The following is a 19,202-nucleotide window of genomic DNA, read 5'->3' on the forward strand; positions in this document are numbered from 1 at the left end:
GTTTCAAGGGGAACATGTCTATCTGTGATAAAGTAACTGAGAGGGGCTGCTTAGCAGATAAAAAGCACTTGAAAGAGGTAAACTGAAGTCTTCACTGGGGTAGATTCTATAGAAATCTAAAGAACATGGACTCCAAGATAGTTGTAGGAAATAACAGAGGCAAAGTTCTTTGAACACTTGGATTTCCTTGATTTGGGGAGAAAACAGTAATGGGCTTTTCCATTCTGCCAAAATAACTGGATTTGAAGCAAACTGACAGAAAAGTGACCGGCATACTTAAGGTATGAGTGTTTGAGAATTTCTTCCTCTGACATTGTTAATAAAGAAAACCCTCACAAGCCAGTTGGATCACTGGGCTCTTATGAAGTTCATACGATCTAACAAGGGAGATTACTATCTAAAATAGCATACCATACAGTGTGTCATCCCTGATTGTGAGGAAAGTATGAATATGGATCAGGTTCTTTTGACTATATTTTCAATTCAAATAGATGATTGGGTTTATTTGAGCTTTGAAGTCTACAAGCAGATTGGATGTTCGTTATTCTAAGTCTGGTTATCTGGATAATGCTTAAAAAGCCACGATTTACAAATACAAGCAAATAACAGTACAAGTGTCAACGTAAGCAGGTAACTGAGGATACGCGCTTTTGTACTTGTGGTGCAAATTATCGTATCGCATGAGAAAAAAGCTGTGTTATCAATATCCAAAAATAATCTTGATTACATATGCATGTACTAGATATGCACATACAGTGAACGAATGACTACAGTATCATCGAGTGAATAGGCTTCTCCTGAGGAAAAATAAAACTAAGTCTTCTGAAGTACTGTCACCGACATCAGTGCCATGTGTTTGAACAGCTTACTATGCCTGCTTGTGTGCAGCCACTAAATAGGTGCACTGAAAATCTATTTTGAAGAATATTGAGTAAACTCGTGGTTTACATGACTGTCCAGGAAGCAAAGTCACCCACGGGGACACAAGATCTTTCTACAAATATATTCCATTTTATTGTAATGAAGTTATATATAGTCTTGTATTTTTATTTTTATTTTTTTGTTAGATATCTGCTTTTCAGTTAAGAAGTGAGCATTGTGTGAAGATACGTGTAACATGTTAAGTACCCCTTTTGAGAAGCTTTCTTGCTTTCTTTCTGCCACTAGATGGTAGTGTGCGTTGTTTAAAACATTTGAACGGCAGTGGGTGCGCATTTAACGATTTATTCCATGAACGCTTTTTTTCTGAGTTCAGAGAAATCGTTATCGTCAATTACTCTCATCCACATTAAATATGCATTCCATTCTCAAGGCTGAGCACTGTGGTAATGTTGTCGTTTCTCTTGGCTTACCAACTCTTTCAGGCAAAAGCATAGCTTGCATTCCATTCCATTCATACATTAAAAAAAGAGAGGAGGAATCTGACCTGAAACCTTTACATTAGGAAAATTTCGGCTTAATTTTCCTTCTGAAATCCATGATTGAATAAAGCAGGGAGTGGTAGTGGTGAGAGTGTTTATTTCATATTGGTGTTGTTCACTATATTTCTAGAATGTCAGTAATGCTTTCTTTCTCTGAGTTGTCTGAACTTTACAGTTCTTGGGCAGACAGATCCTTTGACATGAAGTATTACAGTGCTTGGTATAATATGATACTGATCTCATTTAAGCTTTGGGTAATGTTATGATACAAATAGCATTAAGAACTTATTTTCATCCATTAATCTGACACCTGGTTACCATGACCAAGTGGAGATGGCTTATGCCATTAGACTTGCAGAGGCCAGATTAATGTTTTTCAAGGGCTTTTATAATAGTAAGATGGTAGATGGCAATCATAGAAATTTACTGCTGCCATGTTTTGCTTTTTCTCTGAAAGTTTTTAAGTAAGAGTAACAACAGATTTCCATTCAGGTTCCTCTGGTGAGGTTTCTGTAGAGGTGCAGAATTCTTGGTGTAGAGAATACAGACAGCTCATCCCCAAAATTGCAAGTGTCACCACTCAAGTCAGGAAGCAACTGTGAGAGCAAAGAATAAGATTGACATGGCATTAGGTTCTCTAGATGTTGAAAAAATGTAGCACTAAAAAGTTTCAGCAAGTTCATATATGTACTTCTTTCTTTTAGTAAGATACCATTTGTCTGATTTTATTGTAAAAACCGATATGAGAATATACATGTCACCTACAGCAGTCGTGAATATATAATTTATCTATGATGACAGCTCTGAGGAAGACTCAAATGGTTCAAGGCAGACAGAGTACAAAGTCTGAAAACAACTGTAATAAAGAGGACAGAGAATCATAGAATCATAGAATACCTCCATTTGGAAGGGACCCGTACGGATCAAGTCTGGCTCTGGGTTCCACACAGGACTGCCCAAAGATTAGGTCATATGTCTGAAAGAAAGCAAACAAACATGTTTTGCCTTGTGTTCTGCAAGATGTCATTAAAATTAATTGAGACTAGTAATTCATCAGTGTAAAGTCTTTGATGTGTTGGGGGAAAAAAAGGCCAGTGGTGATAAGTAAAGACAGAAGATAGATAACTGTGATATTTCAAGTAGCAGGGCCATTGTCACTGCTGTAAACCTTGTACAGTGCAAATCAGTAGGCAGCACAAAATATCCAGCTATCAAAGTTATTAGTTTTTTTCTGATGTTGCTTTGCCTATATATAGGGTTTATATATACATACATATGTATATGTAAGAAAAGCATTTGTCTAGGTCAGCTATGTTAGAAAAAGCAGTTCAGCATGAGGTAAACTGTTTTTCTCTGTAGAAATATGACGCAAGGAAAGGTGCAGTTGTCTTTTAAGAGATTTCTGGCACCAGAAAAAAAGAGAATAGTTTTAAGAAAATTCCTCCTGCAGGTCCAAAGTAAGGAGACACAGACACTGCTTAACTCTCCAAATACTGCTACAGCTTTCTTTTTTCCTCCCTCAGCTTCCTTTCTTCTGCCTGTTCTGGGAACAGTTTGCAGCACACCAAGGGCCAGACAGCTTGTCCTTCAGGCAAGTGAGAGAACTATGAGGCACACAGTGGTGACTTTTGGCTGACTGTTGCCTAATATTCCCTGCCCTCTACATCAAGTCAGCTTTGCCCTGGGGTGCTTGCAATTTCCCCCAGCCTATGGATTTAAGTACTGCGTTCAGTTTTGGGCCCCTCATTACAATGAAGACGTTGAGGCTATGGAGTGTGTCCAAAGAAGGGCAATTAAACTGTGAGGGGTCTAGAGCACAAGTTTGACGGGGAGCAGATGGGGAAACTGGGATTGTTCAGTCTGGAGGAGGATCAAGGGAGGTATCATGGCTCTCCACAGCCACCTGAGAGTCAGATTGGATGTTAGGAAGAATATGTTCTAGGAAAGAGCAGTGCTGCAGTGGCACAGGCTGCCCAGGGAGGTGGTGCAGTCACCGTCCCTGAGGTGTTCAGGAGCCGTGTGGATGTGGCACTGAGGGACGTGGGCAGTGGGCGTGGGGGGGGAGGGCTGACGGTTAGACTAGATAAACTTAGTGGTCTTTTCCAACCTTAATGTTTCCGTGATTCTAACGCTAGGTCACAAACACGACGCTCCATACCACCCCTAATGCTCTGACCACCCACCCCTGTGCGCGCAGCTGCCCCACGCCGCAAGACACGCAGAGTCCCTCACACACACGGCTGGGAGAAAGAAGCGCGCCCCCTGCCCTCACTCAAGATGGCGGCAGCGGCGCCCGCCTTGTGCAGGCCACCTGTTGCTGCGGCGCCGCGTCCTATTGGCTCAGGCGGTGCCGTGTGCCGTGCGCGCGGGGAGCAGGAAGAGCAGGAAGGAGACGGTTAATCGCGCGCAGGGGTTAAGAAACGCGAAGGTGGGGGGAACGGCTGCCGGCGCGAGGCGCTCGAGGCTGCCTCAGCCGCCGCCGGGCCCCGCCCCGCGGGGGCTCCGCTCGCCCCCGGCCATGGAGAGCGGCAGCGGCGGCGGGAGGGGCCCGACAGGCCGGGAGGAGCCGCCGCTCGGGGAAACGAGGGAGGAGGAAGAGGAGGCGGAGGTGCTGCCGCCGCCCGAGGCCGAACCGGACTGGAGCTTCGCCGGCGGCGACATGGAGGCGGTGGTGCTGCAGGATCTGCCCACCGCCACCATCGCCTGCAACCTGGACCCGCGCGTCTTCCAGGACGGCCAGTGCCGGGTGAGAGCGGCGAGGCGGGCGGCGCTGGGCCGGCTCCCTCTGCCGGCGGGAGCCGCCGCTCGGCTCGGCCCGTCCCGGCCCGCTCCCGCCCCTCCTTCCCTCCGTCGTGGCCGCCGCCTCGGGCTGTGCGGGCGGGGACGGGCGGGCCAGCGGTGGAGCCGGGGGGGGGGGGGGGGGGGGAGAGTGGGAGGGGGACGGGCACCGTGGCTGCACTGGCCGCGGCACGGGGAGCGGGTGGTAAGCAGGGGGCTGGGGGACACGGAGCTTTCCTGCCAGGAAGGGAAGGATACGAACAGAATGACGAACCGCTGCTCCGGAGCAGGGTAGCAGCAGCTGTCAGAGGAATGGTGTAAACTCGTTTGCCTTAAGTCTAACGCAGCTCTAAGTGTAATAAATGGATGTAACTGTTTCAGGATTGCTTCTCATCTGCATTGTTCTTGGTGGAAGACCAAGCCTAGCTTCGTTTTTCATTCTTCTTTTACTTGTCTCATCGCTGTCTAGGACTAAAGAATGAGTGAAGTCCACCTTGCTGTAGGCTTTTCTCATGGCTCATTTTGCCATCGAGATCATATTTTCTAGCGCCTTTGATACTTAAGGAAACGTTTACTTTTTAAGTAGACAGAAATTAACTGAAATACGCTGTTCCTGATTTTTAAAATGCCATTAAAATAATTGTCAATCTCCTGGTGGAAGGCAGCTAAGAGCTGTTAGAGCAGTAGCTCAATATCTCAACCCTACCAACAGTCTCATATTAAAAAGGTTCCGGAAAGTGGAATACAATGTACCTCCGTCACCACTGTTACTTTTTCAAGTTCTGTAACCTCCAGTGCCAACCTGATATTTCTGTATCACTTAGGGCACCTGCTGGTGTGACGGAAATGGCACTCTTGTTGGGATTTATCCTACTTAAAATTAACTCCAAACGTGCCTAGGAAAATATAATCAGTTCTATATAGTATTTTCAGCTGCAGGTAGTAATAGTATTTTCTTGGATGGATTCAGTGGCCTTAAAATGAACGGATTGAAAATGGTTAGATGCATGACAACACAGATGCATAGTTGCAAGCCAGACCGGGAGGTATTTACATATTTAAATGGTTTTTCCATCTGTTTTGGTTCCAAAGATTCTCGGTCTTGTGACACTCTTAATTTAGATCAGAGTAAAGCCTTGTGTGTCCTTGAAATTGCAATAATTTTTTCTGTGCTTTCTACGCTTTCTACTTTTTTTTTTTTCTTGCCAAGAGTTGCAACAGGAAGGAATGCAGATTAATTAAAATAATAGCAAATTAATTGGAGACTGATCATCTTGCTACAAACTGATCTTAACTATGGATGCCTGTATGTGCAGTTACTTCACCACCACTGTTGCTCTTCAAATTAAATTCCGAAGACAGACGATGGAAGAATTATTCTGAACCTGAATGAAAGTGATATTTATGTCCAACAGGGAGGGACGTTCTTACTTATAAAACTTCAGAAAAGATTTCTGTGGCACACAGTAGGTGTGCTGTCTTCCAATAGACTAAAGAATAGCTTACTTTTTGGCTAGTTGAACCTCAGCCATTGAAAAGCATAACTTACCCCCAATTAATGCAGAGGTGGCAGAAAACAGACCACTACTGTGTAGGAGAACAGTAGGTTAATAATGGACTGGGTATGTTTTTATCATGCTCTGTTGACCACCTGTCACTTGCAAAGAGAAGAGGCAGGATGAGGCACTGTGGCTGCTGTTTGAGTTGGTAAGGGGTGGATTCAGCATAGTGCTGGTGGGTGTTATGGAAAGAATAAGGTTATATTGAAAAGAGAAAGAGATCGGGGCCTCCCATGCATTCCTTCCAATTCTCCATTAGCAGTCACTGATTCTGGTATCTGGGAAATGAAGGTATTTTGGTCTAGAGTGATGACTTAGTGTTTGGAAATGATAATAATGTAATAATTTTAAAGACTGTGCTTTAAGGAGTAAATTTTAAGAAAATTCCCTTTTTTTTTTTTTTTTTTTTTTGTACAATAAGCTTAAACTTGCAAGTCTTTGCAAATTCAGTAAAGGGCAATGCCCAGTAAAGGGCATTTAATTTTATCTATACTTCAAGGAATAAGTAAAGGTATTGTAAAATATAACATCACTAGACATGGTATTTTTATAAATATGTATGATTTTTGTTCGTGCAATGTGTTTTCATCTATTCTGAAAAAGGTGGGAAATTGCGTGTATGTAACAGTCTTAAAATACCTTGTGTACGTAGTTGTGGATTTTTTTTTCCACTCTGGTAGGCCACTTAATAATCCTGGATTGCCCTATTTGAGGAGAGTTGATCCAATCAAAGGTGAGATAGGGCAGCTAGAAGATGACTGGCAACATCTATTTCCATTTTGCCCTCCCGTTTCCAAACAGTGATTTGTGCTTGTGTGAAAGTACTGAGGGTTGGGTTAGCATGCGGCTACAGCATTTCTTTAGATTACTGTTGCTACCAAATCAGGTGGGTAGAGATATTAAAAAAAAAATAAATAAATGAGGCTGCTCGGAGTCGGTTCTTTGAAATCAGTGATTTGTTTATGGAATACTTCATTGGAAATGCTTCATTTCACGTCACTGCTACTGAAACGCTCCACCCACCCCACACTGCACTCACATCCACTATTTGGTCTCCATAAATGTTCAGCAAGCATCAGTGAATGTCAGTGGGTGCCATTTTTTCCATACAGAGGAATTCAGTGACACACCTTTGCTCATACACGCTTCCATATCAAGCACCGTTGTGTCACACTGCTCCTCTGCTGCCATCAGTCTCATGGCAACAAAATGTAATGGAATATGGGTTGGATGGTCCAACCTCTGCTGCCACACCACCAACATCTGCCTCTGATGTCGCAGGCCAACATAATAAGACAGTAGGCAGTACTTCCAGAGCACCCCCTGCGTAGTATCTTATCTAGGGAGTTAATAGTACTAGTAAACAACAATTTCTTTCCTGTATTCTCGTAAGAAAGAATTTTAGCAATTTAAATCCCCCAAGGATGCTTTTTACAGTGTCATTTTTAGTATCTTTGAGAGAATGCTGCAATGCTTATTCTCAAGCTTCTTCCAAAGTACAGTTGGAGAAATTCCTATAGACTTTATACTTCTATCTTTGCTTTCACAGATGCGTACAGTAAACAATCTCTGGTAGAAAGCCGTTATGTGATCTCCAGGTTAGCTGATTGCCTTAGAAAAAATGCTGGTTTGGTGTTCTTGGTAATTCTCACGTTGGCTTTATGCTTGAGAATATTTTTTTTTTCTATTGATACAAATGAGTTTGGTTTAACCGTGTCTGTGTACTCATTTAAACAACAACAAAAAAAGTCAGTAGCTAATTACAGAGCCAACAATTATGTTTTTGCCAATTTCCATTTTCCTTATCTGGTATTCATTTTTATTTTTTTTTTAATCTTTTTTTGTGTCAGTAGAGGACACTCTGTGTTTTAAATAGAACTTCTACTGTCAAATGGCAAGTGTGGGAGGTAATAGGCTTGCTTGTATCTTGTAATCCTGGAGGGATGTGGCATACTTCAGTGATGATTTTAAACTTCAGAGCATAGCCACAAGGGGGGCTAAATAACTTCACTTGTACCCTGGCAGTCTCTTGCTAAGTAGGTTACCTGGGTCTGTTCTGACTGCTTTCTATTTTAGCTGAACTGTAGATGAGTATCACTCATTTCACTGGTGAGGAGGGAGAGAAATGTAGAGTACTTAGAAAGAACTCAGCTTGGGGCTACTGATAAACTACTCCTGGTTGTGCTTTTTGCTGCTTCTTGAGTTGATGGGGTTTTTTTGTTTCTTTTGGGGGGAGGAGTGCTAAGAAACTGGAAGGTTTTCCTTGCAGCTATTTTCCTTAGAATGGCTTGAATTCCTTGCATTACTTTAAGGTATCTGTAATTGCCTTAATCTACTAAATCTTTCAAGTTACTGCAAACTAACAAATATAGCAGATTTCCCTTAATGGAAAAATTGCATTCATAGATAACAGTGGTTATATTGCAATAATAGGTTTTTCTCCAGAACCTGCTAGAAAAAAGAAAAACTCGCTGAAAGCTGAACTTTTAAAGGACTTTAGCTTGATCACTTTTAAGTGTATTAGTAGGAGTGAGCCAGTCTCCTGCAGCCATTATGGAGAATGTGTCCTCACGTAACCTCCAATGGCAAGCATGCATAAGCTGAGCTCTGATTATTATTATTATTTTTATAAAAGACTATAATAGGGCATGAAGGTGAGGTCTTCAAAATGAGCAGAATTCTCTGCAGTAATATAACCAAGAGGAAAAGCACTAAGGGCAGATAAACTGCATCTTGTTAATGATTATCATAGCTTTACAATTCTAGTCTTCCTTCAGCTTTGTATGGTTTTAATATGGAAAAAACTTGTTTGTGAATTGATCTGAAAATAAACTCATTGTTAAATGAGCCATGCTTCTGGAAACTTTTAATTGACTTTCAGCCTGCTGAAATAATCATGAGATGCTGAGTGTATTTTGTATTAAATGCTTAGAATTACTCCTGCTTTACAGGAACTTAGTCAAATATCTCAGGAATACTTACAAAACCTTCCTTACAAAATAGCACTTGGGTTTTCTGGTAATCTCTTCCTGTTATAGTCACATGCCTGTTAATCCTTTTACTTAGTGTGTTAAACCTCTTAAGTTAAAAAAAAAAAAAAAAGTAAAAGTAAATTTCAGGAAGGTGTTTTCTACATGCTTACATTTCTGTGACCACAGGACTGCTTTTGGTGAAATGTTCCTTTAATGAAAACTGTATGGAATCCATACTTTTCTGTGTGCTTTGAAGACTTTCATAGACTTTCATTCTTTCTCTGCCAGTGTTTGCTTTTTGTTTTTTGTTTTGTTTTTTTTTCTCAAATAATCTTTGCGGTAATGTTTGTAATTCTTTCTGTTCTTTCAAAAAAATGCCCTGGCTTAAGATTGTTTAAAAATCATATCCCAGTGGCCTGTTTTTGCATTCAACAAGAAAATAAGTAAGCACGATTCAGGTTCAATATTAAGAACCATTTCTCCTCAGCAAGAGCAGTGCTGCAGGGGCACAGGCTGCCCAGGGAGGTGGTGCAGTCACCGTCCCTGAGGTGTTCAGGAGCCGTGTGGATGTGGCACTGAGGGACGTGGGCAGTGGGCGTGGGGGGGTGGGCTGGTGGCTGGACTGGGTGAGGTCTTTTTCAGCCTTAATGATTCTGTGATTAAAAAAAAGAATCTTCCAGGATGGAAGTTCCTGTGGTAAAATTAAAGACCCAGAAGTATTTAGCTGCTCTACTTCCAGATGATACAAGTTTATTCTGCAGCTATTAAGAATTTAAGACAGACTTCTGAGCGACTTCAAGTCTGGAGCCCATATAAATGCAGTGCTTTGGCTGATGTGATAATCTTTGATGTTACTGTAAAGCATAATACCATACTAATGCAGTTTTATGGCTCCTGGGATGCATCCAGTCTGCTAAGTGCATAAGCAGAACTCCTGAGAGTCATTGGGATATCTAATCACCTGAGAATCTTTGGAAAAACCTTGTCTTATAAGCTGAGATATTTTATGAATAGTGTAAGCATTTTGTACTGTATATACAGTCTATATGGAAATCTTGGTAATAGTCATCATGAGATGACTGTTTGGTTTAAGGATGATGTCTTCAGCCTTCTCACCTGAGTAGCTCTTTCTGGTCTTGTGAGCCCACAGAGAATTTTCTGCTTGCTCTTCTCAGTGCCTATCTGGTATTCTGCTCTAGTTGCCATCACAAAGATGACTTGGAGAAATCATCTTTTGAGCTAAATACTCTTTCTTCAGCTGGAGTAGAAGGGGCTGAAGAGACTGTACGGCATGAAGATGTTTGTTCAAACAGTGCTAGACTGCTTTTTCATATACTTGAATTTTGAACCATTGAACAGCAATTCAGATGGCTTCCTTTAAATATTATCCTTGTGAGAGTACAGATAATGCCATGAAACAGTAGTAGAAGTTGTGATTTCACAAGGGGAAGGCGAATTACTTCTGTTTCTACAGTTCTGCTTTATTTTGATGCCTTCAAGGAGTGCATCATACATGAATACTGGTTGAAATTTTGATTGAAATAAGTAAGCTACTAACGAAGAATCCTCATGCTGCAGCTTGCAATATCTTGATCTTGTTCAGAGGAGATATTTGGAGCAAATGAGGTTTACATCACACTTAGGTGCTTTGTAGGTCACCTAGGTCAGGGGAGAAGAGTAAAATACTTACTTCTACATCTGATGCCCTGGTACTAGTGAAGTCCTTAAAGTGCAGCAGCCATCCGTCCATCCTACTCCTCGAGCAGCGATGCAAATCCCTCCACATGTAGAAATAAAAGGGAAGTATGTCACTTATTTGAAGGAAAGCCATATCTGTAGGGTGAAAGTAAGAGTAAGTGACATTCAGATTTGGTGTGTTTGGCTATAAATGGGAAGTTTTTCAGCAATGCTGCACAGGATGTTTTTTGGGTGGCTTAAAATTACTTTGCACAAAGTAAAAATAAGTATTTTTAAATGGTCATTAATAGTGTAGGTACTGCAAATGTTAAAGAAGAAAGTCTAAAGAAACTTAAGCTTTAGCTTTTCTACAGAATCAAATGGAAGCCTTGAGGAGTTCTGTCTGGTTTAAATCGCTGTGCTCTGATCGTACCAGTAAGTTTAGTATATGTAGTAATGCTGTAGAGTACATTTCCTTATGTTCTTTGTTATTGATGTATTTCAGGAACAAATTTACAGTTAGTTCTCCAGAAACTTCCTGTAAAAGGAAAGTGTAAAAATAACTACAGAATATTGGGTATGATATGAACTTAAAATCATCCCAATTACCTCTCAGGAAGATGCCTTAATATTTACTGGTATAAACAATAGTGCTTATGTTAATTAGTAACAACTAAACTCTCTGCAGAACAGGCTTAACATAATAAATAAGCTCTTTTTGACAGCAGTCATAGGGAAAGCTTAGGTCCCCAGCAGTTCGTTACTGAAGATAGTTGTTAAGTTGATAACACTGCAGTGGAAAATGTTTATAAATGTATATACTTTTAATAATGTTGTTCTTCAATAAAAGGCTGTCTGGTCATGGGTGAGTGTTAGAAAAGGTTGGAAAGAAACCCAGTGAAGTACTTAAACAGGTAAACAAATTGTGAAGTTCAAATTGTGAAGTTGAAAGCATGTTCAGACTTCAGCGCATGAAGTACTAAAACAAAACCTAAATTAATGTTATTTCCTAGATGTGAAAATATACTGTAAATCCTAGTGCATGATGTTTTTTTTCCTTTCTTTTTCTGAAATTGTAGTCCATCAGATGCGTCACCTTCTTCAACAGGGATAATAGGTAGTTTTAGTTGGGATTGGTTTGGGTGTCTTCCTCTTCTTCTAAGTATGTTTCTGCACTTCAGACTTTGTGTGGAGGTGCTTCTCAAGTTTTTGTCCTGTTATTGCCTCTTCTGATAAACAATCCACAAGCTGTTTGACGTGGGTGTAGTGGGTAACATTGAATGTCAAAGAACAGTTTCTGAAGCTTGTTAATATTTTCCACAGACCAGCTGATAGAAACAAGGGATTTCAAAGCCCCGTTTGTAGTGAGACTTCAGCTAGGTAAAGTAGTCTCAAAAGTGCAGTTTGTGGCTTGTTTGTGCTCCTCCCCCAACCCTCCACCCCTCCACCCCCAGGACTTGATACAGCAAATGATAGTAGTACCTCGTAAATGGAGTAATATAAGGACTTTGCTTTCCTTGTGACAGGAGCTTTGTAGACACATCTGGCCTCAAAGGAACTAGGAATGGCTTTATAATTAGTTATGGGTTTTTCCATTCAGATAGCCAGAACCTGCTTGCACCTCCTAATGGAAACTGCATTTTTAACTTTGAAGAGATCATTCATGCAGTATTAATTATTGTAACCTGGTATTTATGAAGGATTTGCAGACTAAATGGGAAGGGGAAAAAAAAAAAAAAAAAAAAGCTCCATCACATTCTACAGAATGTAAAGAGTAAAACCTTTTCATTCCCATGGGAGAGGGGAGGTGTGGGAGTGAGCCACCACATGAAAAATTTCCAGCACAGAACATACACTGGAAATAAATTAGTGAAGCTGAAATATCCAGCTGTCTTTAGTGAATCCAAAGTGGGAAATGAGGTCTCAAATACAATTATTTTGTGTGTGTGTGTCATGCATAATTAAACCATTGATCTCATTGCCCTAGAATGTTAGAGGCCAAGAGCTTAGTATTAAGAAAGGAGTGATTCATGAATAGTGGCCATCAAGCACAGTGATTAGGGTCTAACTTGATCCTCAAAGTTTTTGACTTGCTGTTGCAAGAATTAGTTGGGAGAAGTCTGTTTACCTGCCTTTATACTTCCTTTCTCTACCTGCAAGCGTTTGTTACTGCCAGAGATAACTAGAAGGGCTGCTCACTTTGTTAACACTGTGAGTCATTATTACTGATACCACACATAAAAGCAGAGCTTTTATCACTGGATTTCATTTATTAAAAAAAAAAAAAAAAAAAAAAAAAAAAAGTAACTTTGTCTAAGATAAAATTCTTTCACTTTGTTGCAGATTTTCAGATAGCTCTGAAACTAATAATTGGATCTGACACTGATAATTGTTTTTCTTCTTTTGAGGTTTTCTTTTTTGGAGTTATGTTGATGTTGGCTGACTTCCTGGAAGGAAAATGTGCTTTCAGCTACTGTACTAAGAGTAGGTTGCTAGCCTCATGAGTTGGATTTTGGTTGCTTATTGTTTGTGAAGTACAGAAGATATAGTAAAAGAATGAAAGTCCCTATAAGATGTGAGATAATGTGTTTTCTGGGGGGATAACTGTGACCAGTTTAAGAGAGTGAAATAGGAAAGATCTGAAAGTACTATGGTTACTTCTTCCTATGTGTATTTAGCCTGATTGAAGGATGTTTTTGAATGGGTAAACTTTTGAGCCAGTTGACAGAAGACTGGTGAGGAGGTTAACATGCTTTTGACACTTCTGTCCTGAAAGTTATGTTAAGATGTTGCCCTATTGAGATGGTGGAAAGAGCTTTCCTAAGGAATACATAGAGGGTGCCATTAAAAGCTTAATGTCCTGTTTTGTTTTGTTTTGTTTTTAGCTGCAGATAGTTATGCTGGATTATGGAGTGAAGGTAATGGCGAGATAATTACTGTTTGATCATTAGATTTGTGTGTGTATCCATCACTGTAATGTTAATCTTGGTATCATTAGAACAGAATGGGCTTTGCCAAGAAATGCCATTTTAGATGCTTTATAGGTGTGTCAAACAATAAGTTTGTTTTCTTTTGTTTTTGGAATGTCGTTCTGGAAGATTCTGTGAAGGTTTGGGCTTGCTTTCAAAACAAAGGTTTGTCTGGATGGAAAGTGCTTCTGAAAGTCAGTATGAAAGGTGTGGGGGATAGTTTCTTTTTCTTTTGTACTGTTTCCTTCCTCTGAAGAGTTAGGAAGCTAACACAACAGAGCTAGTGAACTGCCAGTAAATTCAAGCTGTATTATAAGAAATTGAGTTTATCCTATTTCTGAATTTTGTAAGTGAAAAAGCCAGTCATAATCCAGTAATTAGATAAAACGCATCATTGATGAGATTACTAGTGAAATTGCAGCTGCCCCATCCCTAGAAGTATTGAGGGCCAGACTGGATGGGGCTTTGAGCAGCCTAGTATGGTGGGAAATGTCCCTGCCTATAGCAGGACTGTTGGAACTGCCTGATCTTTTAGGTCCCTCCCAACCAACCATTCTGTGCTTCTATGAAAATGAGAAAAGGAGTGCAACCCGACAGTTCTAGGTGCTAAACCCTCCCAGAGGTGGGAGATAATTACTAAGTTGTTCAGTGCTGGTGATCTTGCTAGGAAGAGGCAATAGTAAGTTATCCATTACCCTGGAAAGCTGAGACTTCTTTACATCTAATAGTGGGAGTATGTATGTAGTAGACTAGACTGGTTTGCCCAGTTTGGGAAGGAGGGTGTAATTAAGTAATGGGCAAAGGGAGAAAAGATTTGGTAAGAATTATAATGCGTATGTCCTAAGATTGTGATCTTATTAAATGAGATGTTTTCTTCTGTCGAGCGGGAGATGCATGCTTGTAAAGTATTGCGCAGAAAACTTCTGTGTGTGGCTTGTGAAAGCTAAAGGGAATTGATGGGAGCCCGTCCTGGTCCTTTTCCAGCTGTTGATAGATGTGGAAGCGTCTTTGCAGGATAGATTTATTTATTTATTTAATCAATTTCCTGTAGGTACACTTCTTGGCACTTCAGCTGTATTGCTTCAAGCTGATAGCAAAGATCTGTTGGCTAATGGAAATAGTGATTAAGGGCTTGAATTTTCCTGAGGCTCCAGAGTGATAGTGAAGCAGCTGCTGTTGCAGTCAGTGGAAAGTATGAATAACTCTTGCTGGGGGTTGTATAACCAAAAGAATAATCAGATTGGGTCAGAGACTAGGTTAAATCATTGACTTCTGACTATTAAAAAAGCTGTTAGCATATGTGTTCACGCCTCATTACAATATATAATTTAAGGATGCTAAATAAAGCCTACCTATTAGGCATGAACAGATAAAGCCTTTGCATCAAGAATCAGATACCTTCCTCTTGAGAATGGGTTTTGGGAGAAGGTCAGTTACCTGTAAGGTATATAATGACTTCAAACAAACTTTTAACAACTTTTAAAAGCAGTGTTTATAACCTAAGCCCATAGCAGATGAAGTGCATCTGCTGATAGGTGTTTTTTGAAGTGATTGATCTTTAACTACTTGAGATGCAGCTATGTCTCTTGTTTCTTCCCTGGTGAGTTGCAATAAATAAACAAAATCCAAACAATAAGCTTTGTTCATTGTTCTTCTTTAAAGAAGTTTTCGTCTCCCCTGCTCTATGAAAGCCAGGCCTTTCAGAAGGAAGGGGGAAACAGAAAATAGAATGAAATCTGGAACCTTACACAGAGGAACCTTGCCCAAGGAGGCTGTGGATGCCCCATCCCTGCAGGCATTCAAGGCCAGGCTGGATGTGGCTCTGGGCAGCCTGGTCTGCTGGTTGGCGACCCTGCACACAGCAGGGGGTTGAAACTGGACGATCTTTGAGGTCCTTTTCAACCCAGGCTACTCTGATTCTATGAACCGTACTTGTTTTTTCAGCAATATTAGTTGAAGCATAAGTTTATAAACAAATACTGTTGCTTTGAATATCCAGGAAGTTAAAGCAGTTTCAGGAGCTATTTTTTAAAGATGATCTTTTTTTTCCCTTTACACAAAGCAGGTGTGTTCTTTCCATCTGAACAAGGAAAATGACTGCATTCTGAAAGCTCTATTGTTAAGTACTGCAAAAGCTTGAAATACCACTGCTCTTTTTTTTTTTGTTGTTGTTACCAGTGGTGTTTCAATAGCAAAATTACCCTGAAGGATCTGGGATTAGGTCAGATGGTCATATGTTACTCTGCGTGTGAGAGCTATTGATGATGGGTGGATGTTTGATCTGGGTGATCTTGTGGGTCCTTTCCAACCTTGGTGATTCTATGATTCTGTGTTTTTTAATGTCTCTATTTCCGTAAATGGCTAAAAAAATTCAGCTCTTGTGTGGCTGTTCTGTGCCTGCTGCAGTGAAAGGGTTGGTTATGTGGGAAGCTTCACAAACTTGGCAGACAGATTAAACCTTTTTGTTGTTAAAAAGCCATAATCAATGTTATTTAGTAAGGTCAGAAATATGAGTTATATAATTTATCATACCTTGTACCATGTCATTAGCTTAATATGCCTGAGAAAATTACAGAATATTAGACATTAACCTTGGCAAAAATGCATCTGGTTTAAGATAAAATCCAGCCTCTTCTGCAGCTCATTTTATTCTCTTTATCAGAATATTTAAAAAATGCTGTTGAAACTTCTTGAGTATGCTTAGTGTGTTCTTAGAAACACGATCACTAATTGCAATTATATTGTTCTTCTGCTACCCACCCAGAACATTCTTGAAAAATATTTTGAAACCATCTCCCATTCTTCCTTCACTGACTCCAGTGGAAAATTTCATTCTTTAAAGTTCAAAAAATACCAGCCTGCTTCTCCACAGCCCTTGTGGTTTTCTGAAGACTCCTGAGTTATACTCTGCCTTTTCCCTTTTATTTTTCCCTTGTTCACAGAGAACAGAAAAGAATGGTCAGAAGATGAATGCAGTAGAATAGAAAACTTGTATTTAGCTTTGCTAATCTTGCATCTTTAAGTTATGCAAATGTTACTGTCTTGTTATAAAGGAATAGTCATTAAAGAAGCGCCAGAATGCATTCCATACTTTCATACAGTGAATTTCAATACAGTGCATTTCAATGCTTTCATACAGTTCAGTCCTCACCTTTCCCAACCTTCCTACTCCTTCAAGTAGTAGTTTTGGCATAATAATGTTGCATTTTTTATGGTAATACATAGTTAATCACAAACACTTCAGTGAATTATTCATAATTATGGTTATATCTTCTGTCAGTATTACATAGCTTGTGTACCTGGCATAAATGAGGGAAGAAAGGAGGAGGGGAAAAAAGTTGTGGGAAAAGGTTTTGGGACAAATCCTGTTTTTACTTGTTGGAAGTTATGAATTAACACCAAGAGAAAATACACATTCATGCTGCACTTAAATTAAAGCCAATGTAATATCTAGATTTAGCTTCACCCTTTAACAATAGTAGTCTTTTAAAGGACAAATTGTTTTACTTACATAAAATGTGTTGCGTGAAGGTGACTGAATTTTAAATATAAGGTATGTTAAGTGCATCAGAATGGTACTATTCGAGTGAGTGGAAATGCCCCAGACTCCTGCTTTGCTTTTAGAAGCCACAGAAGCCACAGAACTGAAAGTGAGAGGAGAAGGTTACTCCTGCTGACTGCTGTGAGTGGTATGAAGGAAGTGCTGGTGAGTTAGGCTGCTCACTGTGGATGCATTCTGGCACATGGTCTTAACAACTTTGGAAGAGGCCGTTCTGTTCAAGCAGTTGCTCTGCTCACTGCTGTCCTCGTCACTGAGGCAGAGACTTCACATTTGAAGACCCTGAAGTGGGCAAAGAAACAGGGCTGTAGCTGTTTATCTGCCGCAGGCTTTGAGGTTTGAGTTTGTGGGGGTTTTTTTATTATTATTTGTTGGGTTTTGGTGTGTGTTTTGTTTTTTTTTTGTTTTGTTTTGCTTAATTGCACAGTTTAGTTTCTAAGAAACACATAATAGAATTGTCATCAGATTTTTGCAGCATTCCTAGCATTAGGTGTTATGCGCGCACAAGCTTGTGCGGCTTTGTCAAGCCCTCATCTCATTCTGACCTGAATCAACTATCTCTATGTGAAAACATAGCTCCTTTGTTTTATGTTTGTTCCTTCCCTTGTGGAAAGAGGCTCTCTGACAACAGTTCTGAGGTCTGTCTATGTGTGTCCAGTGAAAAGCAAATTGTAATTCTCAGCTTCTTTCTTGGGAACCTCTGGATACTGCCGCTGTCCAGATACAACAAATCACAGTTAATTTTACTTTACTACCTGGAAACTATCTTTTTACTACTATAATAATCATCTGACCCTTTAGATGATGCAGTGCTGAAGGTGTGTTCAAAGCCTAGACTGTATGCAAAATATTTGCTAGTCAAAATAAGCTAGCCAGTATAAAGTTCTTAATTTTTAAGCCCTGCTGTGGATTTACTTTTTCTCTCTATAATGCATACAAGTTCAGGAGTTATGTAACACTGTGCTAATTGAGGAGGTTTTTTTTTTCTCTCTGAAAATGTTCTGAACTAGCTTTTTATTTAAGTAGTGGACTTTTGCTAAATTAGGAATATTTTAGGGATCATCCTACTGTAGATTACTGCAGAAGTCAAGGCAAGTAATAAATGGAAAAACTGGACAGTCGAAAACAGCCATAACTTATAGTGTAGGCAATTGAAGTCTCATGACATAGCTGGGGCTTGAACTGATGGTGTTCACAGTGTCCCTGGGTCTGGAAATCAGATTACAGCACTGATACCTGTTTTGGTGTTGGTGATGAGTTCTTTCCTACAGTTCATTGGTTCTTGAAGTTATTTGTATTAGACCTGTTCTCTTAAATGTCATGGTAAGTAATGAAGCAGAAGGCATATGATGTTTTAAAAAGTAAAATCTAACCTAGCTTCTAAATAAAAATCCAAGGTGATGGAAGAACCAGACTGATAATTAGCTTCTGATCTCTTACTGGTTATTCATCAGCTGGAAAATAAAGTTTAAATCTCTGAATCTCTGTTCTCTTTGCTTCCGTATCCCCCTTCCATAAGAAAGCCTAAGTTAAACTCCAGAAGCTCTCTGATGCCTATAGTTTAACCATAAGTATTATAAGTGTGCTTGTTCTGTCACTTAATCCTGAAATATTGCCCAAGTATTATTGCGACAAATCTAAGCTTTAAATAGGAGGTAAAAGATCCCATGCAAGTGGAGCAAAAAGAAAACAAAGAACAGCTGCAGAACTTCACTCCTTCAAAACCATGATGTAATAAGGCCACTTAAAGATACAGCTATCAGTGGCTTGTGCTGATGCAGCTCAGGAGTGCTGGGTCGTATCAGTGAAAGAACCACGGACCCTTTCAGGCCCCTGTGCAGCAGGGCAGACCTTTGGCAGGAGAACCTGTGGCTTCTGGCGCTGGGGAGTTGGCAGAGTGCTGGGTGCCAGTTATGCTGAATGGGGGCGTTGTTTGGGAAGGTCAGCTGTTTTCTTTATGAACAGCTGGGCATATCTAGTAGGAGTAAAGGCTGGGAAAACTGAGAAGTTGTCTGTGATACCCCATAAGGATTTAGGGGGAGAATAGTTCTTAGATCTGTGAATGTAAAAACAAAGTATGATCAGGGGCAAATAAGGGCTTTGAAAGTCTTAACAGGCCACCCAAGCAGGTAGTTTTAATTCTCCAGTGTTGAAGTGATAGTCTTATTTTTAACAGATTGCTTGTGGGGTTCGGAAACTTACTAACGAACAGAGACACTTGATTGTATTTATTTTATTGGAGCCTCACCCATATCAAACAGTAAAGG

General features: G+C 40.2%; 1 protein-coding gene and 1 long non-coding RNA gene across 2 annotated transcripts in view; one reads left to right on the top strand and one right to left on the bottom strand.

The window, feature by feature from the left end:
* Positions 1-1,038: 1,038 nt before the first annotated feature.
* LOC128076416 (uncharacterized) lies at positions 1,039-3,793 on the bottom strand. The gene is made up of 2 exons (XR_008204374.1): positions 2,319-3,793; positions 1,039-2,017 (listed from the first exon to the last, which is right to left on the bottom strand). It is a non-coding gene; the product is annotated as an uncharacterized LOC128076416 (long non-coding RNA).
* Positions 3,794-3,874: 81 nt separating this feature from the next.
* Positions 3,875-19,202, top strand: part of RCAN1 (regulator of calcineurin 1) — a 41,407-nt gene continuing 26,079 nt past the window's right edge. The window contains exon 1 of the mRNA XM_052674038.1: positions 3,875-4,167. Coding sequence (XP_052529998.1) covers positions 3,940-4,167 — 228 coding nt within the window. The 5' untranslated portion in view covers positions 3,875-3,939. The remainder of the gene's footprint in view (positions 4,168-19,202) is intronic.

Source organism: Tympanuchus pallidicinctus, unplaced genomic scaffold (genome assembly GCF_026119805.1).
Source record: "Tympanuchus pallidicinctus isolate F22 unplaced genomic scaffold, pur_lepc_1.0 scaffold14, whole genome shotgun sequence".
Classification (NCBI taxonomy): Eukaryota; Metazoa; Chordata; class Aves; order Galliformes; family Phasianidae; genus Tympanuchus; species Tympanuchus pallidicinctus.